Genomic DNA, 27,759 nt, shown 5'->3' on the forward strand with positions numbered 1-27,759 from the left:
CGAAGACATGTCTGCCCGCGTCACCTCCCGTACAAACATGGAATATTTTGATGGCAAAATTTGATTGCAGTAAAAAAATCATCTTCAAACCCAAAGATAATTAATTCAATTCAATAGAATAATGCTAGCAACATGGACTTCACCCTCTTTTGTACCAAAAGAAAAATAATGTGTGTTAAAGTGTTACAAACACTCCTTATTTGAGTTGTTCCAGAAATCATGCCAAAAAAAAGATTGTAAAGTACGAATCAAAGATTCAATTCATATATTATGTAAAAACATGAGTTTGAACATTGCCAACTTAAGTTGGAGATGTCCAGGTAAATTGTATGAAACAAAGAAAGTATAATAATGTCACTTTGGATAACGTAGTTATTCGACCAAATATGATATGATACAATTGATAGTAGATAATTGTCCTAAAATAACAATTGATACTAGATAATCAAATCTCTGAAGTATGTGATTAACAAATTCATCATAAGTTCGGTGTATGGATGAATGTCAATTGAGAAAATGTAAGTCTCTTAAACTGATCTCAACTCTGTTACAATCAATTTCTTGATGAGTACCCCTACTCATGCTCCAACACTAAAAAGTACAGATCTCACAACCTTGGAGAAATTCTTGGGCGATCCCACTCTGTGACAACATGGTCACGAGTTATGTCCTTAACCGAACGGCAACCACAAAGTGCCATGGTTCTTTCAAGCTCATCATGAAGCATCTCAAATACTTTCCTTACACCAGCTTCACCGTCAGCAGCCAATGAGAACACCACTGGTCTTCCAATCTGATATATTGCATAAATGTTAGGCTAGTTGTGTAACACAGTTATTGGCGCCGGTTGCCCGATAAATTAATGGCCAATATTGTTAATTGTTTTAGTAACTAGATATTTACAGTAAGGAATTCAGGTTCATCAAATTTTCATATACTTACAAATACACCAGCTGCTCCAAGAGCCAATGCCTTAAAGACATCTGTCCCTCGACGAACTCCACCATCCATAAAAACGGGGACTCTTCCTTCTGCAGCTTGAACAACCTACTCAAGATAATGCAATTATTATTAGTAAGGAAAAAAGGCAATGAAAAAAAAATATTGGAATGATTCAACAATATAGCAGCTTGAAATTTTAATGCATCATACAAAATTAGCTAAAGTTAAACCAAGAATGATAGCACTAGAGACCTAAATCAGACCTCTTCCAAAGCCATAATAGTTGCAGGGACATAGTCAAGTTGGCGAGCACCGTGGTTGGAAACAATTATTCCAGCAACTCCAGCTTGTACAGCTAACCTAGCTATATTATAAGAATATTGTGAAATTAAATTCAAGTTTGATAAAAATAATTCTAACAAAGATCAAATTAATAAGGTAGCATAGCATCATAATACATGATTTAATTGGAACACACTCTCAGTTAAAAAGTTTGTATATATACTTTCAATATAGAAAGTTTTTATTAATCGTTGGATCATTAAATATGTTTGTATTTAGTTATAACTATCTTGAAAGTTACATATAGGATCGATATTGATTTATTGACAATGTAATCAGTGTTACACTAACTGTGTATCAAAATTAAATATCACAATGTAGTATATGTTTGATGAGCTTACTATCTTCAGCAGTAAGTACGCCTTTCACTATGATTGGCAATGAGGTGATAGTTTGAAGCCATTTTACATCCTGTTACAAGGTTCACCATAGTATATTGTGAGTTTGTGAATTCCACATTTAATTTCACGGATTAGAAAATCATATATGTGAAAGTTCTATATATTATAACATCACCTTCCAGGTGAGTGATTGATCATATAAGCCATTAACAGCAGAGGTGTGACTTGAGCCTTCACTCTGCAAGATTAAATCCAATTTCTCAAATAGTAAATAACAACGGTAACAAGATTAAGATTACAAAAACAACAACAACAAAATATTTGATCTAAAATTATCATACTTATCACACACCTTACTCAACTTTTCAAGATTCATGTCTTCAAAATTCTTCATTTTCACGTATGATGGCAATGTAAATCTGGACAAAACTTTATAAATATTGTTCAAAACTATTGAAGGAAATTATATTTTTAAAATAGAAGACTTATTCAAATGAAATTTTTCAATGATTGTTAACCTGTTTTTTATGTCAGCTTCCTTGTGACCAAGAACAGGAGAATCTGCAGTGAGAACAATTGCCTTGAAACCAGCATTTTCAGCTCTTCTAACAAGTTGAGTAACCATATTTCTGTCTTTAAACAACTGAGTGAAAAAAAATAACAAACAAAATAACGTGTTCAACAAGGAAGAGACAAGTGACACCAAACATTGAAAACAAAATCATAAAAACAAGAAATACGAGCAATATACTCACATAGATTTGGAGGAAACGAATGCCAGGTCCGGTTGAAGCAACCTCCTCAACACTAAAAGTAGCCCATGAGGATAGTGTCTGTCACAAAGTACAAACTTATGAAAATGAATCTCCCAGGTATACTTGAGAGTAGATTATTAATAAATATGATAGAAATCGAACCATGATTGTGCCTGATGCTGATGCTGCTCTAGCAGTAGCGCATTCTCCTGCATAAAAATTGCATGATTTGTTTTAATATAGAAGTGTTTTTATATTGTACTAAAAAAATTCAATGTCAAACACAAAGAATCAACGACTTCTTTATTACATAACAACAATAGCAAAATACATGAAGCAATGGCATTATCTTAAACAAATGAGTTTGATAGCAATTACACCTTCAGGGTGAGCCAACTTTTGCACGCCTGTAGGAGCAATCATGATAGGCATTGATATTTTGAAGCCTAATACCGTAGTTGTCAAGTTTATCTTGCTTACATCCATAAGAATACGAGGTCTGAACCTGTTTTTGGTAAACACAAATATTGAAAGAAGGGATTCAGTTTAACAGAACACACAAGAAAAATAATTTGTAGGAAATTAAGTAGATTACAAAATCCTTGAGAATGCATTTCGGTTCTCTTTCAAAGTCCACTGATCTTCTGCTCCCGATGCAAAGTAGTCATAAAACATCTTGGACAGTTTTTCCTTTGCAATAGCTTCATAATCGGTAACATTTGTTATATTCATCTTAATAGTTACTTTTCTTTAGGGGGTTGGATAGCTCAACTGGTTTGAGTCAATGGTTAAGGATCAGGAGAGCCCTGATGAAGGAGAAAAAAATATTAATCTAACAACTTATTACTGACTTTGACCGTTTCAAAATCAACAGTTACTTTTGGTTATGTATGTCCACATGATCTTCTAAAAGAAAGATCAAAATAGTTTACACATGACAACTAGATCATATATATTTCAAACTTCATTAAATAATTTCAAATGAATGCATAATAAGTTTTTAGAATACCTAAGTAGATACTATAATTAGATTCCATAGCTATGAATTTCGGAGTTTATATATAACTTTGTGTTTTTGATCATTAATATCTTATGACAATAATCAACGGATGGATTAATGAAATTGTTATTTATAATGAGTTATTAAATGGAGTAATTCATCTCATAATTACTCTTGGAGTCAACAAATCACCACTCGTAGACTTGTGAAGGAAAACGGAAACAACACAACTAGCAGAGGAGGAACGAAACACCATACAAATAACTAGATAGAAGAACCAAAACTGAAAACAACTAACAACAGTTGATTCTTTAAAAAAAAAACTAACAATAGTTGATTATATTATGTGTAATAAACAAATGTGAAGCTCATTCTAGAGCACAATACCCTCAATTAAACTTCCTAAACTTATTAACCTCAAAACAGTACCACAAAGATAAACCGTGTGATCTTAGATGCGAAACTAAAAGAACAATGAATGAATGCTACAAAACAAAGAATACAAAAGTATGAACCAATAAATAAATGATAGTAAACAACTGAAATAGCAGCAGCTAAAAAGAAGAATGAAAATAACAACACAAATGTAAGATGAAAGGGAGATAGAACCTGTGACTTGGGCTGGTGAAGTAAGGAAGAAGATGGAACTAATTAAGATAATGAAGAAGAAAATATGATATAAAGAAAAAGTCAACAAAATTTGAGTATTATAGAAAAGAGACTAGAAGAAGTCAAGTAGAAAGTATAAATAAAGAAACTGAAAGTGACACTATTAGGTAGGATTAGTTATATATAAAAAGAGTTAGACAACCATATGTGGACCATCCATGAGGATAGTTTTTCCTTTTTTTCATTGGATATAAATTTCCACCTAGGTTGATGTCAAAATATTTCTGGCCAAAATATGATGTGATTTGTTTAATTGTTACATACAAATGATGAATCTCGTTTAATACACATTTTGTTGGTAAACCAGAGGTATTCTCCCACTCGTAAGTGCAGAGACTAATCACCTCAAGTAAAGTGATATCTATTTAAAACGTTGACCATTCCTAACAAATGTTTTTCCATACGCAACCGTCTGGGAATAAAGCTTGAACCAAATCTATATATTTACACTTGTTTCACACTAATTTTTTTAATGATTATAATGTTAAAATAAAATCCTGCCGATTTTTTTTTTTTTAATAATTTAATGGATAAAAAGTTATCTTTCATCTTATCGAAATTGATTTCCTTCAAGGAACCACCAAGCAATAAACTTGATTGTCTCTCCTAAAGAATCTCAACAAATATTCGATATGTGGTTGTTTGCTATATTGAGAGTGACTTCCCTTAGCAAATGAGTGACAAATATGATCAGTTTAGTGAATTTCTTTTTTGATAGAATGGTCCTTTTTTTAGAAGTTTCATGAATTTACATGTTAGCTGAAATTATTTTGCAAATACTTCAGGTTACTAGAGCATCATTTATTTTGACAGAATGGTCAAGCTAGCCATGTTTCAAGAGTTTACCAAATTGGATCATGTGCAAAGAGATAAGTCTGGTTAGAAATATATACTCTATAATGAACTACATGCAATTAAACGAGAGATAATAAGAAAGTGTCATTAATTATAAATTCATATAGTATATCAGTTTCTTGATGAGTAACTCCTCCTCAAGCTCCAACAGAAGCATAATCTCATAACCTTGGCGAAATTCTTGGGCGGTCCCACTCTGTGACAACATGGTCGCGAGTTATGTCCTTAAGTGAACGGCAACCACATAGTGCCATGGTTATTTCAAGCTCATTATGAAGCATTTTAAGTACTTTTCTTACACCAGCTTCGCCATCAGCTGCCAGTGAGAACACCACTGGTCTTCCAATCTAACAAGTGACAAGATGAAAAGTAAATATTTGGATATATCAGTTGGAAACAGGTAATCTAATTGGACAGTAGTAAACTAATTAGATTTTTTTTTTTAAAATTATGACGGTAATCTAATTTGGAAACAGGTTTCCTGCTGTAACTGTGCGACACCGCTACTGACTTTGACGTCCGATCTAAATCAATCGTCCAGATTGTTTATTCTTTTTTTAGTAAATGAGTAATCTACTAATCTTAATCTTTTGATCTCAAATCAATAACTTGATTACTTAGTGTGATGACATACGACTATTTTGGCATAAAATTCAGACCTTAATATACTTACAAATACACCAGATGCTCCAAGAGCCAATGCTTTAAAAATATCTGTCCCTCGGCGGACTCCACCATCTATAAAAATAGGAACTCTTCCTTCTGCAGCTTGCACAACCTATTCAAAGTAATATATTGAAAAAGGAAATCATTGTACAGGTCCAACAAATGGAAATAAAAAAAAAATTCAATTATTAGGAAACGATGCAATGAAAAAGAAACCTTACAATGATTCAAAGTATAGCAGATTAAAATATTAATGCATCATAGAAAAATAACTAAAATTGCATCAAGAGTGATAGCATTGGAGACCTAAATCAGACCTCTTCCAAAGCCATAATAGTTGCAGGGACATAGTCAAGTTGGCGAGCACCGTGATTGGAAACAATGACTCCAGCAGCCCCAGCTTGTATAGCTAACCTAGCTACATTATTAGCATAGTTGTGGAATTAAATTTAGGATTGATAAAACAATTCTAACAAAGATCAGATGGATAAGGAAAGCATAGCAACAAAATATAAGATTTAATTGGTATGCACTATCAATGTAAAAAGTTTTTAAACTGTCATTCAAACCATTTTGAAAGCGACATACAATTAGTTGTGATTGATTGACAATGTAAAAAGATTTACACTAACAGTGGATCAAAATTAAACTTTTGAATGTATCCGTTTGATAAGCTTACTATCTTCAGCAGTAAGTACACCCTTCACTAAGATTGGCAATGAAGTGATTGTTTGAAGCCATCTTACATCCTGTTACAATGTTGTCAATAGTATATATTAAGACTACATTCAATGTCACATATTAGAAAATCATATATACGAAAGATCTATATATAATTATTTCACCTTCCAAGTGAGTGATTGGTCATATAGGCCATTGACAACAGATGTATGACCAGAGTCTTTAGTCTGCAAGGTTGTATCCAATTTTCCAAATAGTAAATAGCAAGATTTACAATATTAAGATGAAAATAACAGATACACCATACGATTTTTATATTAATCACACACCTTATCCAACTTTTCAAGATCCATGCCTTCAAAATTCTTCACTCTCACGTTTGATGGCAATGTAAATCTGTAGAAAAGCCCATTAAACAAATCCGGAAAATATATTTTTAAAATAGAAGACTTGATAATTCAACTGAAATTTCCCAATGATTACTAACCTGTTTTTTATGCCAGCCTCTCTACGACCAATAACTGGAGAGTCTGCAGTAAGGACAATTGCCTTGAAACCAGCATTTTCGGCTCTTCTCACAAGCTGAGTAACCAAATTTCTGTCTTTAAACAGCTGAGAGAAGAAATTAACAAATAAATTAGGTTATAACACTAATAAATTAAAATTTGAAAATTTAGAAAATCAAATTAATACTAGTGTGACTGAAGCAAGGAGAATAATATTTTGTTATTAAAGGAACTTATAAAAAAAATGAAGAGGAAATTATTGCATAAAAGTCAAAAGTTACGTAGTGGAAGGAAAAAGAAATGTTTTGTCAAACTATTATAATGGTAATAATCGAATATGAATTCCCTGCAATCGCACAATCACTCGGTTTGAATACCCTGCATTCACATTCTGACTTTATATTTTGAACTCAAATTACCAAAGGCGGAATGTGAATCGTCTAATCTTGATCCTATGGTCCCAATCGTGTCATTGTGTTAAATGTGTGATCCATTGACAGCAGGAAATCAGGATATGTAAAAATCACAGTTAAATAAATACAAACAATGAATTTCCATGAGGCAGTATCAATGAAGCATCAACACAACTACGGAAATTAGACACGGCAGAGGCACTGAAGCGTGGACGTTGGTGATAATTTGAGAAAAAAGAAGTGATTGGACAAAGTCACATGGTCAGTGTCATATCAGCGTCGGATACTGGACACGTCTTTAACCTGAAGTGTTGATGCTACATAAGATAGATAGTATGCAGGAACCAAGACTTAATTTGCCAACTTATTAAATCATTACTACAATTGGAACCCAAAAACTACATGAAATTCATACTACATCAAAAGTGAATTCATTATTTAAACTAAGTTGCTTGGAATGTTCTGTGTTCAAGGACTAGACAAGTGACACACCTCTTAGAAAATAAATCATGAAGGCAAATACTCACGTAGAGTTGGAGACAACGAATGCCAGGTCCGGTTGAAGCAACCTCCTCAATACTGGAAGTAGCCCATGAGGGTAGTGTCTGTCACAAAATTATGAAAATGAATCTCCCACGTAGTAAATACAACGGCTTTAATTTTAATACACTGTCAACAAATAACAACCAATCATATATGTTACTTTAGAAGTAGTTATAGTTAAAGTCAGAATTTTTTTAGAATCTAAAATAATTGATGTAAAAATTATTTACACTTATGTGTATATAAATTAAAGCCAAATACAATATTAACAAATCTTTTTTCACACTGAACCAAACCATGATTGTATCAGCTGCAGAAGCTGCTCTAGCAGTAGCATATTCTCCTGTAGATAAATTGCATTAATTGTTTTAATTTACAAGTTTTTTCTATAGGGGCTTCAACAGAACACACAAGATTAAGTTAAAGGGAAGATGAAGATAAAATAAAATAAGTTAGTAGATTACAGAATTCTTGAGAACGCGTTTCGGTTCTCTTTCAATGTCCACTGATCCAATGCCCCTGATGCATAGTAGTCATAAACCATCTTTGACAACTTTTCCTTTGCAATTGCTTCATACTCGTTCACATTTGTTATATTCATGATCTTCTTAGTAGTTAAGTTGCTTTATTATGTTATGTCCAGAGGATCTTCTGAAAGTTATATTAATATGTACAATTATTCAGAAACTTGAATTCAAACCAAATCAATTCCAAGTTCAAAAATGCTGAGCAACATCTATGAATACAGTACTACTAGATCATATATACTTATGAAAATAGAACGGAAATCCGTACAACTAACATTGGAGGAACAAAATAACTTGACACATAAGTTGTGTGTTATGGACACAAACACGGACATGTCAACACCATTAATAATTTAAGAATATGGAATTGATTGAATATACCATATGTATCGAGTTCGACATTGACCAACCCGTGTCGGACACTGAACACGCTTTAATCTAGCACATGACTAATGAAGTAAAAAAAACATAGTACAACTAAGAATTGATTGTGTTATGTGTAATAAACACATATGAAGGGCATTTTAGAACATAGTATAACGTGTGATTAGGATTCTGTTATTAGAGATAAAGTTGAGTAATACTTGGTCAAGAGTTAGCTATCCACCATAAAAAAATGCTATCATTCAATGACTAATTCGAGGGGTAACCTTGGCGCAACTGGTAAAGTTGTTGTCATGTGACTGTAAGGGGCTGCGTACAATACACCAAATGGTGGGACCCCTTCCCGGACCCTGCGTATGCGGGAGCTTCAGTGCACCGGGTTGTCCTTTTATTCAATGACTAATTCAGGATTCGTCAATCTGGTATCTTTTTGTTGAGTTATAGATGAGCATTTGCACAAATAGGACCAACTCTAATTAACTCCCTCAAACTCTAACAAGTAAGCTAGGACTAGATTATAAGCAATAAAGTGTGTGATATTACATGCAAAACTGAAGGAACTATGGATTAAGACTACAAAACAAAGAATACAGAAATATGATCCAATAAATAAATGATAGTATACAACTGAAAATAACACCTGATAAGAAGAAGAATAATGAAAATAACAACACAAATGTAAGATAAAGGGGAGAGAGAAGAGAACTTGTAATTTGGGCTGGTGAGGTAAGGAAGAAGATGGAACTAATTAAGAGAATGAAGAAGAAAATATGATCCAAAGAAAAACGTCAACAAAATCTGAGTATTATAGAAAAGAGACTTGTGTTGTGTATGATTGGTTCTACTTCTAGAGAGGTCAAAATTGATTCTAGAGGTGTAGAATTGATTCCGACATATTTAATTGTTTTATAAGTAGAATTGATTTTGTCTCCAGAATAGACTCTACTTGAAGCTAAGATTTCTAACTTTTGATTCCATAATTGATTTTTACAAACAAATCTATAGATTAACTCACTTTTACATCATTGATTCAAACACAAATACCTCAACACTTTAAGTCAAAATCAATTTTAAATCAATTCACTGAAAAATCAATTTTACAAAAGTAGTCAAAAGTATAAATTGAACGTGAAAGTGACACTATTAGGTAGGATTAGTTATATAAAAAGAGTGAGACAACCACATGTGGACCATCCATGAGGATGTTTTTTCTGTTTTTTATTGGATACACATTCCCACGTGTGTTGTCAACAGTTTTGTGGCCAAAATATGATGTGATTTGTTTTGTTGTTACATACAAATGATGATATGGTTTTTCATTTTTATAGAAGAAATTTTAAAAATATAAATATTTGCACTTATTTCCTACTAAATAAATATTTTAGTGATTATACTGCTAGAAATAAAATAGTGGATAAAAAGTTTTGTTTTGTAACTCATGATTCATCTTTTCGAAATTGATTTTCGTTCAAGGAATCGCCTAGCAATAAACGTGACAGTCTCTACCAAAGAGTCTCAACAAAGTATTCTGTTACATGAATATAAGGGAACAACAGAGGAGCTTATTTATTTAATCAATCCAAGCCAATACAAAATTGAAAGAACAGAAAAGACAGAGGCAATATGTTACATGCAGTTTAGTATGCTGAATTTTCCCCTTCACTTTCAATCAGTAGAAGAAATTTGGAAATCTAGTGATAGGTACTCTAATCATCAAAGCAAGCTGGTGGTAAATTCTGCAATTATTTACATTATGAATGCTATTTGGTTTGCAAGAAATCAAATTAGATTAAAAAACAAGAACATCCCTTGGAAAAGTTCCATTGCCTCTATTACTGCTTTTGTATCCTTGGCAGGTAACATCTCAAAAGCTGTCTCAAAAACAAGCTATTTATTTAAGGGAACAACAGAGGAGTTTATTTATTTAATCAATCCATGCCAATACAAAATCGAAAGAACAAAAATACGGCAATATGTTACATGGATCCATTCCCGCATTCCATGCATAACTGTCACACATAACCAGAACTGTCCTAATTAAAACATAATCTATAACAGTCCTATTTCAATAATCAGGAAACCGACGCACTTACATTGGTCTCCTACGATATTTTTTATAAATGATTGGTCTAACATATTAGAATAGAATTAAATTTATATAATATATCAGTTTCTTGATGAGTACCCCTACTCATGCTCCACCAATATAAATTATAGATCTCACAACCTTGGAGAAATTCTTGGGCGATCCCACTCTGTGACAACATGGTCACGAGTTATGTCTTTAAGTGAACGGCAACCACATAGTGCCATGTTTATTTCAAGCTCATTGTGAAGCATTTTAAGTACATTTCTTACACCAGCTTCACCATCAGCAGCCAATGAGAACACCACAGGTCTTCCAATCTGATATATTGCATAAATGTGAGGCTAGTTAGAATTTTTTTATACTCCTTTAATAATTAAATACTAGTAAACAACATCAACGATAAGATTATTAAAAAAATTATGAAGGTAATCCATTTTAGAAAGAAAAATATCTGTACAATAATTGTGTGACGCAGTTATTGGCTTCTGTTTCCCGATTAAAATTAATGGCCGAAATTGTTAATTACATTAGTAAATAGATAATTTGAGTTGTTTAATATCAAATCAATGGCTAAGATTGATTACTATGTAATGTGCACATGTGTGTGCTATTACTATTGTAGGGAATTCAAGTCCATCAATTTTTCTTATACTTACAAATACACCAGATGCTCCAAGAGCCAATGCCTTAAAGACATCTGTCCCTCGACGGACTCCACCATCCATAAAAACGGGGACTCTTCCTTCTGCAGCTTGGACAACCTATTTAAAGTAATACAGTGAAAAATAAATTATTCTGCAGGGCCATCAAATGGAAACAAAAAAAATGCATTTGTTATTAGTACGGAAACAAATTAATGAAGAAAAAGAAAATTCGAATGATTCAAAATATAGAAACTTGTAATTTTAATGCATCATATAAAATTAGCTAAAATTAAACCAAGAATGATAGCACTAGAGACCTAAATCAGACCTCTTCCAAAGCCATAATAGTTGCCGGGACAAAGTCAAGTTGGCGACCACCGTGATTGGAAACGATGATTCCAGCAACTCCAGCTTGCATAGCTAACCTAGCTATATTATAAGAATATTGTGAAACTAAATTCAAGATTGATAAAAATAATTCAAACAAAGATCAAATTAATAAGGCAGCATAGCAACATACAGGATTTAAATGGAACACGCTCTCAGTTATAATCATTGGATCATTAAATATGTTTGCCTTTGGTTATAACTATCTTGAAAGTAACATATAGGATTGATATTGATTTATTGACAATGTAATCAGTGTTACACTAACTGTGTATCAAAATTAAATATCACAATGTAGTATATGTTTGATGAGCTTACTATCTTCAGCAGTAAGTACGCCTTTCACTATGATTGGCAATGAGGTGATTGTTTGAAGCCATTTTACATCCTGTTACAAGGTTCGCCATAGTATATTGTGAGTTTGTGACTTCCACATTCAATTTCACGGATTAGAAAATCATATTTGTCAAAGTTCTTGATATTATAATGTTACCTTCCAGGTGAGTGATTGGTCACATTGGCCGTTAACAGCAGAATTGTCACCAGAGTGCTGCAAAATATTTGATCCAAAATTTCTCAAATAGTAAATAACAACGGTAACAACATTAACGTGACAAAAACAACAAATTATTTAATCCAAAATTTTCATACTTATTACACACCTTAGCCAACTTTTCAAGATCCATGTCTTCAAAATTCTTCATTCTCATGTATGATGGCAATGTAAATCTGAACAAGACTCCATCAAAATTGTTCAAAACTATTGTAGGACATTATATTATTAAAATTGGAGACTTATCAATTCAACTGAAATTTTTCGATGATTGTCAACCTGCTTTTTAATATAGCCTCCTTACGACCAAGAACTGGAGAATCTGCTGTGAGGACAATTGCCTTGAAACCAGCATTTTCAGCTCTTCTAATAAGTTGAGTAACCATACTTCTGTCTTTCAACAGCTGAGAGAAGAAAATAACATAAAAAAATGGTTATAACACTATATGAAAACTTAGTTGATCAAAACAATCTAGAATAATGATTTGTTATTATAAGAACTTAGGAAGAGGAAATTATTGCATAAGAGCAATGAATTACTTATTACTTGGTGGAAGCAAAAGAAATATTTTGTAAAACTATTATAATGATAAAAATTAAATTTGAAATTCCTGAATTCAGATCACTCATTTTTCGATCTGAATTCTGAACCGTCATATCAAAATTGAAGTACTCACATTCTAACTAGAGTTGCTAGATGGACCCACAAAACATAATAGGAAAAATTTGATAAATCGGCCAGATCGCGAGGACCCCCTTGCATCTACTCATGTGGGGGAAAATGCCAGATCGCGAGGACTCTCACCGCAACCCAAAAATATACGATTACTTTTGGGCATATTTTTATAACTCAGTCTATGCTAACATATGGTCCTAGCAGACCAGCCCGTTAGACTGAGGAAAATTTGACACCTCTAGTTATCACTTTGTTTTTTCGAATACAATTTACTAAAGTTGGTAGCTAAATTCAAGCAGTGAATTTCCCTATCGCAGTATGAAGGAACCAGACCTTAATTTTCCAGTACATAACATGACTAGAAGTGGAACCCAACAAATTATACGAAATTCATATAAAATCATGTGTTCAGCAAGGAAGAGACAAGTGACACATATCATAGAAAATAAAATCATGAAAAGAAGAAATAAGGACAATATGCTAACATAGATTTGGAGGAAACGAATGCCAGGTCCGGTTGAAGCCACCTCCTCAACACTTGAAGTAGCCCATGAGGATAGTGTCTGTCACAAAATACAAACTTATGAAAATGAATCTCCCAGGTATACTTGAGTAGATTATTAATAAATATGGTAGAAATCAAACCATGATTGTGCCAGCTGCCGATGCTGCTCTAGCAGTAGCGTATTCTCCTGCACAAAAATTGCACAATTTGTTTCAATTTATGTTTCTATATTATAGTAAAAAAATTCATAGTCAAACACAGGAAGAATAAAGGACTTCTTTATTAACAAAAAGTACATAACAATAGCAAAATACAGGATGCAATGGCAATATCTTAATCAAATGAATTTGGTGAACAATTACAATTTACACCTTCAGGGTGAGCCATCTTTTGCGCGGCTGTAGGAGAAATCATGATAGGCATTGATATATTGAGGCCTAATACTGTTGTTCTCAAGTCTATCTTGCTTACATCGATAAGAATTCGTGGTCTGAACCTGTTTTTGGTAAACACAAATATTGAAAGAAGGGCTTCAATTTAATTAACAAAACACACAAGGTTGAAAGGAAGATGAAACTCAGAGAAAAATAATTTGTAGGAAATTAAGTAGATTACAGAATCCTTGAGAATGCATTCCGGTTCTCTTTCAAAGTCCACTGATCTTCTGCTCCTGTTGCAAAGTAGTCATAAAACTGCTTGGACAATTTTTCCTTTGCAATTGCTTCATACTCATTCACATTTGTAACATTCATCTTAATTAAACTTCTTCAGTTTATTAACTTCAAAACTTTATCCACAGAGATCAACTGAGTGATCTTGGATGCAACACTGAATGAATACTGCAAAACAAAGAATACAAAAGTATGATCCAATAAATAAATGATAGTATGCAACTGAAAGTAACACCATGTAAGAAGAATGAAATTAACTACACAAATATAAGATGAAGGGGAGAGAGAAGAGAACCTGTGATTTGAGCTGGTGAAGTAAGGAACAAGATGGAACCAATTTAAGAGAATGAAGAAGAAAATATGATATAAAGAAAAATATCTACAAAATTTGAGCATTATAGAAAAGAGACTATAATTGATTTTGTTTACAACTCAAGTTAGGATTTTTACCTTTTAATTCTATAATTGATTTTTACACACAATTTTATAGTTTAATTCATGTTTATACGAATATATGCAAATACAAATTATTTTATTTTCAACTCACTTTTAGTCATTACCAATTTTTCAATCATTGTCGCCCCAAATCAAAAAGAAAAATAATATTTGTACATCTATTTCATGATAATTTTAATAACAACCTTATTTTTCTCTTTTATTGATCTAAAACGGTGGAGAGAGAAAAGAAAAAAAGAAAAGATAAAAACATCATATATGAATATGAGAAACACTTTAAAAAGTCTAACGCGAAAGTGACACCAGCTCGGACTGGTTATATAAAAGAGGAGTGATATTTATACAATTCATTTTAAACAACTTTTAAGACAACCACTTTTCCTCTCTTCTTATTGGATAAAAAGAATAGAGAGAGAAAGAAGAAGAGATAGAATAAAAAGAGTGAGCCAACGTTTGTGACTTGTTTCCCTAAAAAAAAAAAAAAACGTTGTGACCTGGGACCATACAAGAGGACCGTTTTCGCTGTTTTTCATTGGATACAAAGTCCCACGTGGCCAAAATATGATGTGCTATGTTTACTATGTTAAGAGTTGTGTTATTTAAATATCCATATATGTGACAACTTTTGTGACAACCAAAATTTTACAAAGAAAATGAGGTATTGGCACAAAAACCAAAGCAATAGAGAAAGAAAGTAAAAAGATAACGTGAGTATGGGAGAGAAAGTTGTCATAAAAATTGTAAAAAATGGCTCTTCAAATATCATTTTTCTAAAAAAAAAAAGGGTGTCGGTGATATGGTTTTTAGTTTTTACAGAAGACTAGTAAAATACTCATAATTTTGCAAGGATTTCGTATCATTCTGATAATTATATAAAAAATAACTACATGATTAATTTTGTCAAATGTTTAAAAATATTAAATGAAAATTATTAATATTAATGTAATATCTCAGTTAAATATTTTTCTCTTATATATACAAAAATCTATTAAATAGTTGAATTGCATCGGTTGTGGATTTTATTTGCTTATATGCGAAAACAAATTTTTATGTACATAATTTGATAAATGTTAAAAATGGGGTTGGTGTGGGAGGTGGGAGATGGTTTGATTGTAATGTTGGACGTGAGGTAGGAGATGGTGCACAGACTCTATTTTGGTGGGATCTTTGGATTGACGGGTTAGTTTTGAAGTATAGTTTCAGTCACCTTTTTGATCTTGTTACTAATAAAATGACAACGGTGGCTGAAATGTATTCACTTGGGTGGGGGGTTGAGGGTGTAGCTTGGCAGTGGCGGCGTCGTTTGTTAGCTTGGGAGGAGGAGAAGGTGCGGGAATGTTGTGATATTTTATATAATATTGTTTTGCAGCCTACTCATCCTGAAAGGTGGATTTGGCACTTACATGCCTCCAACAGTTATAATGTCACAAGTGCTTATAACCATTTGTTGACATCAACCAGCAACAACTTGGCGATTACTCACATCACTGAAATTTGGAACAAGGAAGTGCCCCTGAAAATCAGTCTTTTCGCTTGGCGCTTGTTATGTGATAGATTACCAACAACGGACAATCTAATCAAAAGACACATTTTACATCTGAATGCTCAGTTATGCGTGGGGGGATGCAGTACAATAGAAGATGCAAAGCACTTATTCCTCTCTTGTGAATTTTTTGGCAAACTTTGGTATGGTATCTCTCACTGGCTTGGTTACAACATAGTGTTTCCTGAAAATGTGTCAGACCATTTATATCAATTTGGCACCTTTAGCGGTTTTCTAACAGGAAACACTCAGCTCTTAATCTTATTTGGCTATCTTGTGTGTTGGTGATTTGGCTTGAAAGGAATGCCCGGATCTTTCACCAAAAAGAAGCTTCTTTTAATCAATTGTTAGATAAAGTTAAGCTTCAGTCTTACTGGTGGCTGAAAGCAAATCGTCCTAGTTTTGCTTTCTCCTACCATTCGTGGTGGTTGAATCTTTTACCTTGCTTGGTAATATTTTTGTAACAGGGTAGCTTTCTTTTTTGAGCTTGTTTTTGGCTCCCTGTTTTTTTATATTACTTGTAATTGACTCTTTTAGTTGGGGTTTTGGCATTCCTTATACTGAAATCTCCAAGCTTTCAGTAATTTAATCCATTTTAGCTTCTAAAAAAAAAAAATTTAAACATGGATATTAGAAGAATAGAGTGGGGAATCTGCTGACCATTACCATGACTGTTTATTCCTGGCATGTCTCATTGGTTAAGGAATTAGAAAAATAGATAAAAAAAAAATAATCATATGGAGTGGGGATGTTTCTAAAAGAAAGATGGTTACAGTTGCTTTGAGGAAAGTCTGTTCTGATTATGATGAAGGAGGTTTGGGTCTTAAATCTCTTATTTGTTTGAATGAAGCCACAAATTTGAAACTTTGTTGGGACCTCCTTAACTCTGATGAACAATGGGCCACCCTGCTAAGAATGAGAGTACTTAGAGGTTCTAGTTGCATCTCATCATGTGTTTTCTTCAAAATTCTGGAGTGGTATAAAAGCTGAATATCAAAATGTGATGAATAATTCAAACTGGCTCATTGGTAATAGTCAGCAGGTGAACTTTTGGACAGATTCTTAGTGTGGGGAAGATCTTGCTTATCAGTATCAAGTCCCTGATACTCTTTTCAATTTGTTACCTCCTAAGGTCAGTAATTATATTAATAACGTTCAATGGAACATTGCAGAGGAACTGAATATATTTTTTCCAAATCTGAGAAACCTTGCATCTCAAGTTATCTTGCCCATCACTGAAACACCTGATATGTTAGTCTGGAAGCATACTGCAAATGGGGAGTTGCCCTTAAAGGAAGCCTATAATTTCAAAAAGAAAAGCCTTGTGAAGCTCCCTTGGACTAAATCAATGGCCAAGCCAAAACAAACACAAAATAACAATACTGCAGACTATCTAAATCCCTTAGGATAACTCGAGGCACTGCAACAACTACCACAAAAGGATTATGCGAAAAAGGTCTAGAACCAATCCTATACGCAGAAAGCAAAGTCAAGTCGAGTCTCTAACCACCAATCCAAGAGACAGATTCCAACCAAAATTTTGTCCAAATGAGAGCCACAACTATCCCTATAGCAAACAAAGCAGCCCAAAGTTTACCTTCATGCTACAGCACTAAAGGTATTACCCTTTTTGGACCTTGTAGTAATCATTGAATTGTTTCCTGTGAAGTTTTTGGGGTTACTTTTCTTCTTCAGTCTTCCTTTCTCTGCTTAGTGAAGTTATCAAAGTCTGAATTAACACTTAGATACAAGGTAGGATATGGAGCAACATCATCAGCATGATCAGAGAGAGAATCTTCCTCCTCCTCCACCTCATCACCCCAAAACCTTTTCAAAATTTGCACACTTTTATCAATTGCATTACATCATTAGAGATGCAAGTTCCTGCTTTCCCAGGAATATCATTGATTCTCTTGTCATGGGAGATAAAACATGTGTACTGTCCCATTGCCTCAAAACAGAAGGAGCAACCACTTTACTGGAGGATACAAGAGATGTGCCATAGAGGTAGAACTAGAAGCTAAACTGGGGAAAGACATTCTCCCAGTGTCAGAAAAAGTTTCTTGCTGACTAGTCTCATGTATCACAGGTTGTGGGGGTTTTGCAACCTTAGCAGGTGCCTTTAACCCTGTGTCAGATACTAAACTGTAATATTTGGTGTTGGTTGTTTAGTATGCTGAATTTTCCCCTTCACTTTCAATCAGTAGAAGAAATTTGGAAAACTAGTGATAGATAATCTAATCATCAAAGCAAGCTGGTGGTCAATTCTGCAATTATTTACATTATGAATGCTATTTGGTTTGCAAGAAATCAAATTAGATTAAAAAACAAGAACATCCCTTGGAAAAGTTCCATTGCCTCTATTACTGCTTTTGTATCCTTGGCAGGTAACATCTCAAAAGCTGTCTCAAAAACAAGCTATTTATTCGGGAACAACAGAGGAGTTTATTTATTTAATCAATCCATGCCAATACAAAATCGAAAGAACAAAAATACGGAAATATGTTACATGGATCCATTCCCACTTTCCATGCATAACTGTCAGACATAACCAGAACTGTCCTAATTAAAACATAATCTACAACTGCCCTATTTCAGTAATCAGGAAACCGACCCACTTACATAGGTCTCCGAAAATATTGTTTATAAATGATTGCTCTAATATATTAGCATAGAATTAAATATATATAATATATCAGTTTCTTGATGAGTACCCCTACTCATGCTCCAACAATAAAAAGTACAGATCTCACAACCTTGGAGAAATTCTTGGGCGATCCCACTCTGTGACAACATGGTCACGAGTTATGTCCTTAAGTGAACAGCAACCACAAAGTGCCATGGTTATTTCAAGCTCATCATGAAGCATTTTAAGTACTTTTCTTACACCAGCTTCACCATCAGCCGCCAATGAGAACACCACAGGTCTGCCAATCTGATATAATGCAGAAATGTGAGGCTAGTTAGAATTTTATTATACTCCCTTTAATAATTAAAACAGTAGTGAATGACATCACTGATAATATTATAAAAAAAATTATGAAGGTAATCCAATTTAGAAAGAAAAAAAATCTGTACAATAATTGTGTGACGCAGTTATTGGCTTCAGTTGCCCGATTTAAATTAATGGCCAAAATTGTTAATTGCTTTAGTAAATAGATAATTTGAGTTGTTTAATCTCAAATCAATAGCTAAGATTGATTACTATGTAGTGTGCACATGTGTGTGCTATTACTATTGTAGGGAATTCAAGTCCATCAATTTTTCATATACTTACAAATACACCAGATGCTCCAAGAGCCAATGCCTTAAAGACATCTGTCCCTCGGCGGACTCCACCATCCATAAAGACGGGGACTCTTCCTTCTGCAGCTTGGACAACCTATTTAAAGCAATACATTGAAAAATAAATTATTCTGCAAGGCCATCAAAAAAAATATTGGAATGATTCAAAATATAGCAGCTTGTAATTTTAATGCATCATACAAAATTAGCTAAAATTAAACCAAGAATGATAGCACTAGAGACCTAAATCAGACCTCTTCCAAAGCCATAATTGTTGCCGGGACATAGTCAAGTTGGCGACCACCGTGGTTGGAAACGATGATTCCAGCAACTCCAGCTTGTATAGCTAACCTAGCTGCATTATTAGAATATTGTGAAATTAAATTCAAGATTGATAAAAATAATTCTAACAAAGATCAAATTGATAAGGAAGCATAACATCATAATATAGGATTTAATTGGAACACACTCAGTTAAAGAGTTTGTATGCTTTTTTTTAGAGGAAAAAGAATTTGTATGTTGTCAATGTAAAAAAAAATTAGTGTCAATCAATTAGAATTGTTGGGTCATTAAATATGTTTAATTTTAGTTCTAACTATCTTGAAAGTCACATATAGAATTGGTATTGATTTATTGACGGTGTAATCAGTTTTACACCGACAGTATATCAAAATTAAATATCATAATATATCTGTTTGATAAGCTTACTATCTTCCGCAGTAAGTACGCCTTTCACTATGATTGGCAATGAGGTGATAGTTTGAAGCCATTTTACATCCTGTTACAAGGTTCGCCATAGTATATATTGTGACTTCCACATTCAATTTTAAGGATTTGAAAAACATATATTTGAAAGTTCTATACAATATAACATCACCTTCCAAGTGAGTGATTTGTCATATAGGCCATTTACAGCAGACGTATGGGCAGAGTGCTGCAAAATATTTGATCCAAAATTTCTCAAATAGTAAATAACAACAGTAACAACATTAAAATGACAAAAACAACAAATTATTTTATCCAAAACTTTCATACATATTACACACCTTAACCAACTTTTCAAGATCCAGGCCTTCAAAATTCTTCATTCTTACGTATGATGGCAGTGTAAATCTGAACAAGACTCCATCAAAATTGTTCAAAACTATTGTAGGACATTATATTATTAAAATAGAAGACTTATCAATTCAACTGAAATTTTTCGATGATTGTCAACCTGTTTTTTATGTGAGCCTCCTTACGACCAAGAACTGGAGAATCTACTGTGAGGACAATTGCCTTGAAACCAGCATTTTTTGCTCTTCTAACAAGTTGAGTAACCATATTTCTGTCTTTAAACAACTGCGGGAAGAAAATAACAAACAAAATAATGTGTTCAACAAGGAAGCGACAAGTGACACACAACATTGAAAATAAAATCATAAAAACAAGAAATAAGGGCAATATACTCACATATATTTGGAGGAAACGAATGCCAGGTCCGGTTGAAGCAACCTCCTCAACACTTGAAGTAGCCCATGAGGATAGTGTCTGTCACAAAGTACAAACTTATGAAAATGAATCTCCCAGGTATACTTGAGTAGATAATTAATGAATATGGTAGAAATCAAACCATGATTGTGCCAGCTGCTGATGCTGCTCTAGCAGTAGCGTATTCACCTGGACGAAATATTAGTTTATGTTTCTATATTATACTAAAAGAGTTCATAGTCAAGTACAGCGAATAAAGGACTTCTTTATTAACAAAAAGTACATAACAACAAAAGCAAAATACAGGTTGCAATGGCAATATCTTAATCAAATGAATTTGGTGGCCAATTGCAATTTACACCTTCAGGGTGAGCCAACTTTTGGCCGGCTGTAGGAGCAATCATGATAGGCATTGATATTTTGAGGCCTAATACAGTTGTTGTCAAATCTATCTTGCTTACATCCCTAAGAATCCGCGGCCTGAACCTGTTTTTGGTAACCACAAATATTGAAAGAAGAGTTTCAATTTAACAGAACACACAAGGTTAAAGGTCAAATAAAAAAAGTTTGTTGGAAATTGAGTAAATTACAAAATCCTTGAGAATGCATTTCGGTTCTCTTTCAAAGTCCACTGATCTTCTGCTCCTGATGCAAAGTAGTCATAAAACATCTTGGACAATTTTTCCTTTGCAATTGCTTCATACTCATTCACATTTGTAACATTCATCTTAATTAAACTTCCTAAGTTTATTAACTTCAAAACTTTAGCCACAGAGATAATCTGAGTGATCTTAGATGCAACACTGAAGGAACAATGAATGAATGCTACAAAACAAAGAATACAAAAGTATAAACCAGTAAATAAATGATAGTATGCAACTGAAAGTAACACCATGTAAGAAGAAGAGTGAAATTAACAACACAAATGTAAAGAGTAAAATGAAGGGGGGGGAGAAGAGAACCTGTGACTTGGGCTGGTGAAGCAAGGAACAAGATGGAACTAATTAAGAGAATTAAGAAGATAATATGATATAAAGAAAAATGTCAACAAAATTTGAGTATTATAGAAAAGAGACTATAATTGATTTCGTCTTTGGATTCTAATTGAAGTTAGGATTTGTACATTTTGATTCTATAATTGATTTTTACACACAAGTTTATAGTTTAACTCACGTTTACATGAATATATCCAAACAAAAATCATTTTACTTTCAACTCACTCTTAATGGACCAATTTTACAAAATCAATGATTGTCGCTCCAAAACAAAAAATAGATCGTAAAAAGTCAAGTGCTGAAAAACACGCGAAAGTGACACCAGCTAGGACTAGTTATATAAAAATAGTGAGGCAACGTTGTGACTTGTTTTATTGCTGTTTTTGCTGTTTTTCATTGCATACTAATTCCCACGTCTGTTGTCAACAGTTTTCTGGCCAAAATATGATGTAACTTGTTTAGTTGTTACACTTATTTCCTACTAAATATTTTAGTGATTATACTCTAGAAATAAAATCCTGGTGTAAAAAAGTTAATGGAATCGTCCTTTTATTGAAGTTTTATTAATTTACATGTTAGCTGAAATTTGTTTTGCAAATACTTCAAGTTAGACTATAGCATCAATTTAATTTGATAGAATGATCCTTTTTTTTAAATAATATAATGATTTTAACATTATATAAATTCTTATTGAGTGGGAATCCACTTATTGTAACAACAAATATTATGTAGCATGAGATAATATTTAGGAAAGTATTATGTTAGAAATGGTATCTAATATTGGAAAATATAGAAGAAAAACAGAACTATTTGTTTAAACAATCCACAAAATGGAAAGAACAGAAAAACAAAAAGGCTGTATGCTACACAGATTCCCTTTCAAGTTTTGGAAAGCTTGAATCCTTCCCTCCCAATCTTTAATCCAAATAACAAACTATGTTCCTTTTTCCCATAACTCCCCTATTTAATACACGAATACATAATATTACTAGGGTCTCCTATGATATTGTTTATTAATCACTGGTCTAACATATTATTATAGAATTAAATGGCTATAGTAAATCAGTTTCTGGATGAGTAACCCCTCCTCAGCTGCAACACTATAGACTGGTATCTCATAACCTCGGAGCAATTCTAGGACGGTCCCACTCTGTTACAACATGATCGCGAGTTATGTCCTTAAGTGAACGGCAACCACATAGTGCCATGGTTATTTCAAGCTCATCATGAAGCATCTCAAATACTTTTCTTACACCAGCCTCACCGTCAGCAGCCAATGCGTACACCACAGGTCTTCCAATCTGATATATTCGAGATGAAAAGTAAATCTATAATACAGGAAAAATTTGCAGCAAAGGTACTTTAAGGTAGTTTATTCTACGAAATTAATCCTTCAAGTTTTTTAATTTCTCAAATTAATCCTTTAAAATGTCATTCCGATCGCAATTTTTTAATTAATTTTTTATTAAAAAACTTGAAATTTGGAACTAGTTATATATTATCTCCCTTTAACAAAACGCAAATAAACCACATTACAATTAGATTATTTAAATTGTTCATCATGATAGTCAAATTTTCATATATACTTACAAATACACCAGCTGCTCCAAGAGCCAGTGCTTTAAAAACATCTGTCCCACGGCGGACTCCACCATCCATAAAAACAGGAATTTTTCCTTCTGCAGCTTGTACAACCTATTCAAGGTAAAAAATTGGAAAAAGAAATTATTCTATTAGACCAACAGATGGAAACAAAAAAAGCAATTATTATTAGTAAGGAAACAAGACAATGAAAAATAAATCTTGGAATGGTTCAAGATATAGCAGCTTGAAGTTTTAATGTGTTGAGATAAATAGAGTTAGTTAAGGTAGTTAGAGTTGGTTAAATGTTAGTTAGAGAGAACTATAGTTAGTTACAAGTAGTTAGGATAATTGAGGTCTATAAAAGGACCAACATGTACTCTCTCATTAATCTTTTTCAATACAATTCATAATGAATTCTAACGGTTTTCCCTATGTTTCTTCCTATCATTCATACTTCTCCTATGAAGCTAATCTCAATCTCATCGATCCTATTATTTCTGATATAATGCATCATACAATTTAGCTAAAACTAAACCATGAAAATAGCACTAGAGGCCTAAATCAGACCTCTTCCAAAGCCATAATAGTAGCAGAGACATAGTCAAGTTGGCGAGCACCGTGGTTGGAAACAATGACTCCAGCAGCTCCAGCTTGTATAGCTAACCTAGCTACATAATTAGCATCAGATTAGGTTCTGGAATTAAATTCAAGATTGATAAAAAAAAAAAAATATATATATATATATATATATATATATATATATATATATTCAAACGAAGATCAAAGGATAAAGAAGCATAGCTTCATAATATATATCTGTTAAATAAGCTTACTATCTTCAGCGGTAAGTACACCCTTGAGTATGATTGGCAATGAGGTTATTGTTTGAAGCCATTTTACATCCTGTTTACAAGGTTTGCTATGAATATATTATGACTTCTACATTCAATGTCAGGTACTAGGAAACCATATCTGTGTGTGTGTGTGTGTGTGTGTTTTTGTGTGCGTGAAAGATCTATATATCATTATATCACCTTCCAGTTGAGTGATCGGTCATATATGCCATTAATAACGGAGGCGGGACTAGAGTCTTTATTCTGCAAGGTTATATCCAATTTCCAAAATGTTAAATAGCATCATTAAGGTGACAATAGCATAAAAAGTCATCTGGTTTGAAATTTTCATACTAATCACACACCCTGTCAAGACCCATGCCTTCATAGTTCTTCAATCTCACGTATGGCGGAAATGTAAATCTGAACAAAACTTCATCAAAATATTCAGGAAAATTTAATTTTATAATAGAGAGACTAATCAATTAAACTGAAAATTTTCCAATGATATTCAACCTGTTTTTTATGTTAGCCTCCCTGCGACCAAAAACTGCAGAGTCTGCGGTAAGAACAATTGCCTTGAAACCAGCATTTTCAGCTCTTCTCACAAGTTGAGTAGCCACATTTCTGTCTTTAAACATCTGAGAGAAGAAAATTCAACAACAAATTCTGTTACAACACAAATAGTTGAAAATTTAGATAATCAAAAGTCAAAACTACTACTTGTGTGACTGTAGCAAGGTGAATAATATATTGTTATTAAAATGATGGCAAAAACCCTCCCACGGTCCTTTATCTTATTTTATTGTGACAAATTAGTCTTTTATCTTCTTCTTTTCTCCAAATAGGTTATTTAACATTCGTAACGTTAATTAGTTCATATCATTAATTTTAGGCAAATTGTTCCTGCAATTCTTTAAGTTATTTTATTGTAACGAAACTGTCTTTATGTTTTTGTTTCTCCAAATTGGTCTTTCAACTTTCATAAAGTTAAATTAACAAGGTTGACCAGTTCTATATTTCATTATAGATGATTTTGTTTGTCAATTTGGAATTTGGATGTTTTGTTTGACCAGCAGACATACGTCTCAGCTCTATGGTGTTGTCAAGGACTTTGGTTATGGTTATAAAAAATATGGGCTCAAGTCTCAGTCGGTGTGTTGATCTCAACAGAAATGTGTTTTCTACAATATGGTATTTGGGTAAGATGAAAAAAGAATTATGAGCGAAGAAACGCCTGAGCTATATAAGGAAGAAGAAGAACATTGCATTCTTCCTGGAATATTGCATTCATTGCATTCTTCCCTTCATTTTTTATTTTTTATTTTTATTTAAAAAAAACTGATTTATTTATACTAACATCCACATAATCATTGTAATGGCTACATTTGCATTTTAACAAAAATTCTTAAAAAGACCAATGCTGTTAATGTTAGCAAAGTTTTTTTTCCTACCAAAATGTTGTGAAAGTTAAGCTACCTATTTGGGGGGGAAATGAAGGGACCAAAATCAGACTACTCACATTCTATCTTTGCATTTTGAACTCAATTCACCAAAGATGGAATGTGGGTCGTCCACACTTGATCCGATGGTCCAAATTGCACAATTGTATTAAATGTGTGATTCATTGACAGCAGGAAAAAAGGACCCTTAAAAATAACAGGTAACTAAATGCAAGCAGTGAATTTCCCAGTGGAAGCATGCAGGAGCCAACCTTAATTTGCAAATTCATTATAGCATTATTACTATAACTGTAACTCAAAAAACAATATGAAGTTCATATATCAAAACTGAATTCCTGACTGATTTAAACTAAGTTATGTTTACTCATCAAGAAAATGTCGGTTTGTTCAACAAGGAGACAAGTGAAGTAGTGAACACACTTCACAGAAAATAAAATCATGAAAAGAAGAAATTAGAGCAATGTGCTCACATATAGTTGGAGGAAACGAATGCCAGGTCCTGTTGAAGCAACCTCCTCAACACTAAAAGTAGCCCCTGTGGCTAGTGTCTGTCACAAACTTGTGAAAATGAATCTCCCAGATTGTAAAAAAATACAACAATAACAAACTTTAAAACACTGAGTTAGATTCATGGTAAATCATGTACATTGAAAACCATTTAAATCTAAATCATTTTTTTATGTAGTTTTCTAAATAACGCCTCATACTACTCCATGTTCATTGTTCACCCACTTTACTTGAATTCTAACCATACATTACATCGCTTGACAAGTAAAAAAAGTACAATAAAAGGAAACATGTAAGTAGGCGTATACCATTTTCCATTAGAGTAAAATAAAGTAAAAGATAAAAAGAAGATATACTTCTTGATTTGGAATTAAACTAGAGTAGAGAATAAATATGATGGAAGTAGGCGTATACCATGATGGTGCCAGCTGCCGATGCTGCTCTAGCAGTAGCGCATTCTCCTGCATAAAAATTGCACGATTGGTTTTAATTTACAAGTTTTACTATATTGTAGTAAGCAAAAAATAAACTTCAATGTCAGAAGACTGGATGCAATGTCAATACCTTCAAGGTGAGCCATCTGATGCTGGCCTGTAGGAGCAACCATGATAGGCATTGATATTTTGGAGCCGAATACAGTTGTCGTCAAATCTATCTTGCTTACATCAATAAGAATTCGCGGCCTAAATCTGTTTTCAGCAAACATACAAGGATAAATTAAATAGCAGATGAAAATCAAATAAAAGAAGTTTGTACGTCGATTACAGAATCCTTGAAAATGCATTTCGGTTCTCTTTCAAAGTCCATTCATCCTCTGCCCCGGATGCATAGTGGTCGAAAATCATCTTCGGCACCTTTTGCTTCGCAATTGCTTCATACTCGCTAACATTTGTTATAACCATCTTCTTATCTTAATAGTTACTTAGTCTTTATTATTATTTCCACAGGATGTTCTGAAAGTAAGATTAAAATGTGAAATTATTCAACAACATGAATTTTAACCAAATGAATTCCAAAACTAAAAATAGTAACATATGAAGCTTAATTTTTGTAGAACCTGTGGTATTGAGTGGTGAAGTAAGGAACAAGATAAGAATGAAGAAAATATGATATGATGAAAAAAGTACACAAAATCTAAGTATATAATAGAATATATAGATAGAGAAACTACACTGACATTGGGATAAATACCATTATGGAAATGTTAACCCCGGCCACTGCTTAAGAATTTTAAATGATAATTTTTTTATAAAAGTTAGGGTTATCAATGTATTGTAAATTGAAAACGTTTATCTTTTAAAAGAATAATTACTTAATTTATCATGCTTAAAAAGTGTCAGAGACACTCTTTAACGAGACCCATAGCATTACGTCAAAAAATTCAATAAGAAAAACAGCTAATTAGCATTTATTCATTGGATAGAAATTTCTGTGGACCATGTTGTCAACAAGTTTCTGGCCAAATTTGGACCGC

At 33.0% G+C, this 27,759-nt stretch overlaps 4 protein-coding genes and 1 pseudogene across 6 annotated transcripts; all 5 read right to left on the minus strand.

The window, feature by feature from the left end:
- Positions 1-242: 242 nt before the first annotated feature.
- Positions 243-21,958, minus strand: LOC120577452 ((S)-2-hydroxy-acid oxidase GLO1). The gene is made up of 13 exons (XM_039828969.1): positions 21,866-21,958; positions 21,494-21,728; positions 21,265-21,389; positions 21,046-21,092; positions 20,886-20,963; positions 20,650-20,774; positions 20,480-20,546; positions 20,311-20,367; positions 20,142-20,211; positions 19,688-19,788; positions 19,426-19,530; positions 18,895-19,083; positions 243-604 (listed from the first exon to the last, which is right to left on the minus strand). The coding sequence occupies exons 2-12, from the start codon at positions 21,628-21,630 to the stop codon at positions 18,898-18,900; spliced, it is 1,098 nt and encodes a 365-aa protein (XP_039684903.1). The 5' UTR covers positions 21,631-21,728; positions 21,866-21,958; the 3' UTR covers positions 243-604; positions 18,895-18,897.
- LOC120577450 ((S)-2-hydroxy-acid oxidase GLO1) lies at positions 345-4,136 on the minus strand. The gene is made up of 12 exons (XM_039828966.1): positions 3,990-4,136; positions 2,976-3,186; positions 2,761-2,885; positions 2,543-2,589; positions 2,381-2,458; positions 2,144-2,268; positions 1,978-2,044; positions 1,801-1,863; positions 1,626-1,695; positions 1,206-1,306; positions 943-1,047; positions 345-793 (listed from the first exon to the last, which is right to left on the minus strand). The coding sequence occupies exons 2-12, from the start codon at positions 3,110-3,112 to the stop codon at positions 608-610; spliced, it is 1,104 nt and encodes a 367-aa protein (XP_039684900.1). The 5' UTR covers positions 3,113-3,186; positions 3,990-4,136; the 3' UTR covers positions 345-607.
- Positions 4,855-9,525, minus strand: LOC120577453 ((S)-2-hydroxy-acid oxidase GLO1-like; annotated as a pseudogene).
- Positions 10,436-14,565, minus strand: LOC120577451 ((S)-2-hydroxy-acid oxidase GLO1). 2 transcript variants are annotated; one of them, XM_039828967.1, is made up of 12 exons: positions 14,445-14,565; positions 14,094-14,317; positions 13,850-13,974; positions 13,619-13,665; positions 13,459-13,536; positions 12,577-12,701; positions 12,407-12,473; positions 12,238-12,294; positions 12,063-12,132; positions 11,686-11,786; positions 11,370-11,474; positions 10,845-11,030 (listed from the first exon to the last, which is right to left on the minus strand). In XM_039828967.1, the coding sequence occupies exons 2-12, from the start codon at positions 14,228-14,230 to the stop codon at positions 10,845-10,847; spliced, it is 1,098 nt and encodes a 365-aa protein (XP_039684901.1). In that variant the 5' UTR covers positions 14,231-14,317; positions 14,445-14,565. The 2 variants fall into 2 exon arrangements, with proteins under 2 accessions (XP_039684902.1, XP_039684901.1); XM_039828968.1 differs by lacking the exon at positions 14,445-14,565 and having other exon boundaries at positions 10,436-11,030; positions 14,094-14,230.
- A 715-nt stretch (positions 21,959-22,673) lies between the features above and the next one.
- On the minus strand, positions 22,674-27,486 carry LOC120577602 ((S)-2-hydroxy-acid oxidase GLO1). Of its 2 annotated transcripts, XM_039829215.1 has the most exons (12): positions 27,343-27,486; positions 27,051-27,238; positions 26,850-26,974; positions 26,700-26,746; positions 26,249-26,326; positions 24,832-24,956; positions 24,681-24,738; positions 24,517-24,579; positions 24,316-24,385; positions 24,050-24,150; positions 23,489-23,593; positions 22,691-23,199 (listed from the first exon to the last, which is right to left on the minus strand). In XM_039829215.1, the coding sequence occupies exons 2-12, from the start codon at positions 27,185-27,187 to the stop codon at positions 23,014-23,016; spliced, it is 1,095 nt and encodes a 364-aa protein (XP_039685149.1). In that variant the 5' UTR covers positions 27,188-27,238; positions 27,343-27,486; the 3' UTR covers positions 22,691-23,013. The 2 variants fall into 2 exon arrangements, with proteins under 2 accessions (XP_039685150.1, XP_039685149.1); XM_039829216.1 differs by lacking the exon at positions 26,249-26,326 and having other exon boundaries at positions 22,674-23,199.
- Between the last annotated feature and the right edge of the window lie 273 nt (positions 27,487-27,759).

The sequence above is a fragment of the Medicago truncatula genome, chromosome 8, assembly GCF_003473485.1.
Source record: "Medicago truncatula cultivar Jemalong A17 chromosome 8, MtrunA17r5.0-ANR, whole genome shotgun sequence".
Classification (NCBI taxonomy): Eukaryota; Viridiplantae; Streptophyta; class Magnoliopsida; order Fabales; family Fabaceae; genus Medicago; species Medicago truncatula.

Bases quoted from the DNA above. Each gene is read 5' to 3' on its own strand.
- LOC120577450 (XM_039828966.1), bottom strand. From the start codon at position 3,112: ATGAATATAACAAATGTTACCGATTATGAAGCTATTGCAAAGGAAAAA. The intron at 2,459-2,542 runs GTTCGATTTCTA...ACTTTGTGACAG, and splicing joins CAGCATCAGGCACAATCATG to ACACTATCCTCATGGGCTAC. The intron at 1,307-1,625 runs GTAAGCTCATCA...CTTATAATATAG, and splicing joins CGTACTTACTGCTGAAGATA to CTAGGTTAGCTGTACAAGCT.
- LOC120577451 (XM_039828968.1), bottom strand. From the start codon at position 14,230: ATGAATGTTACAAATGTGAATGAGTATGAAGCAATTGCAAAGGAAAAA. The intron at 13,537-13,618 runs GTTTGATTTCTA...ATTTTGTGACAG, and splicing joins CGGCAGCTGGCACAATCATG to ACACTATCCTCATGGGCTAC. The intron at 12,702-13,458 runs GTTAGCATATTG...TTCTTCTCTCAG, and splicing joins TTCGTTTCCTCCAAATCTAT to CTGTTGAAAGACAGAAGTAT.
- LOC120577452 (XM_039828969.1), bottom strand. From the start codon at position 21,630: ATGAATGTTACAAATGTGAATGAGTATGAAGCAATTGCAAAGGAAAAA. The intron at 21,093-21,264 runs GTGTAAATTGCA...TATTTCGTCCAG, and splicing joins AAAGTTGGCTCACCCTGAAG to GTGAATACGCTACTGCTAGA. The intron at 19,084-19,425 runs GTAAGTATATGA...GCATTATATCAG, and splicing joins TTGGAGCATCTGGTGTATTT to ATTGGCAGACCTGTGGTGTT.
- LOC120577602 (XM_039829215.1), bottom strand. From the start codon at position 27,187: ATGGTTATAACAAATGTTAGCGAGTATGAAGCAATTGCGAAGCAAAAG. The intron at 26,975-27,050 runs GTAATCGACGTA...TGCTGAAAACAG, and splicing joins AATGCATTTTCAAGGATTCT to ATTTAGGCCGCGAATTCTTA. The intron at 24,151-24,315 runs GTAAGCTTATTT...CTAATTATGTAG, and splicing joins TGTACTTACCGCTGAAGATA to CTAGGTTAGCTATACAAGCT.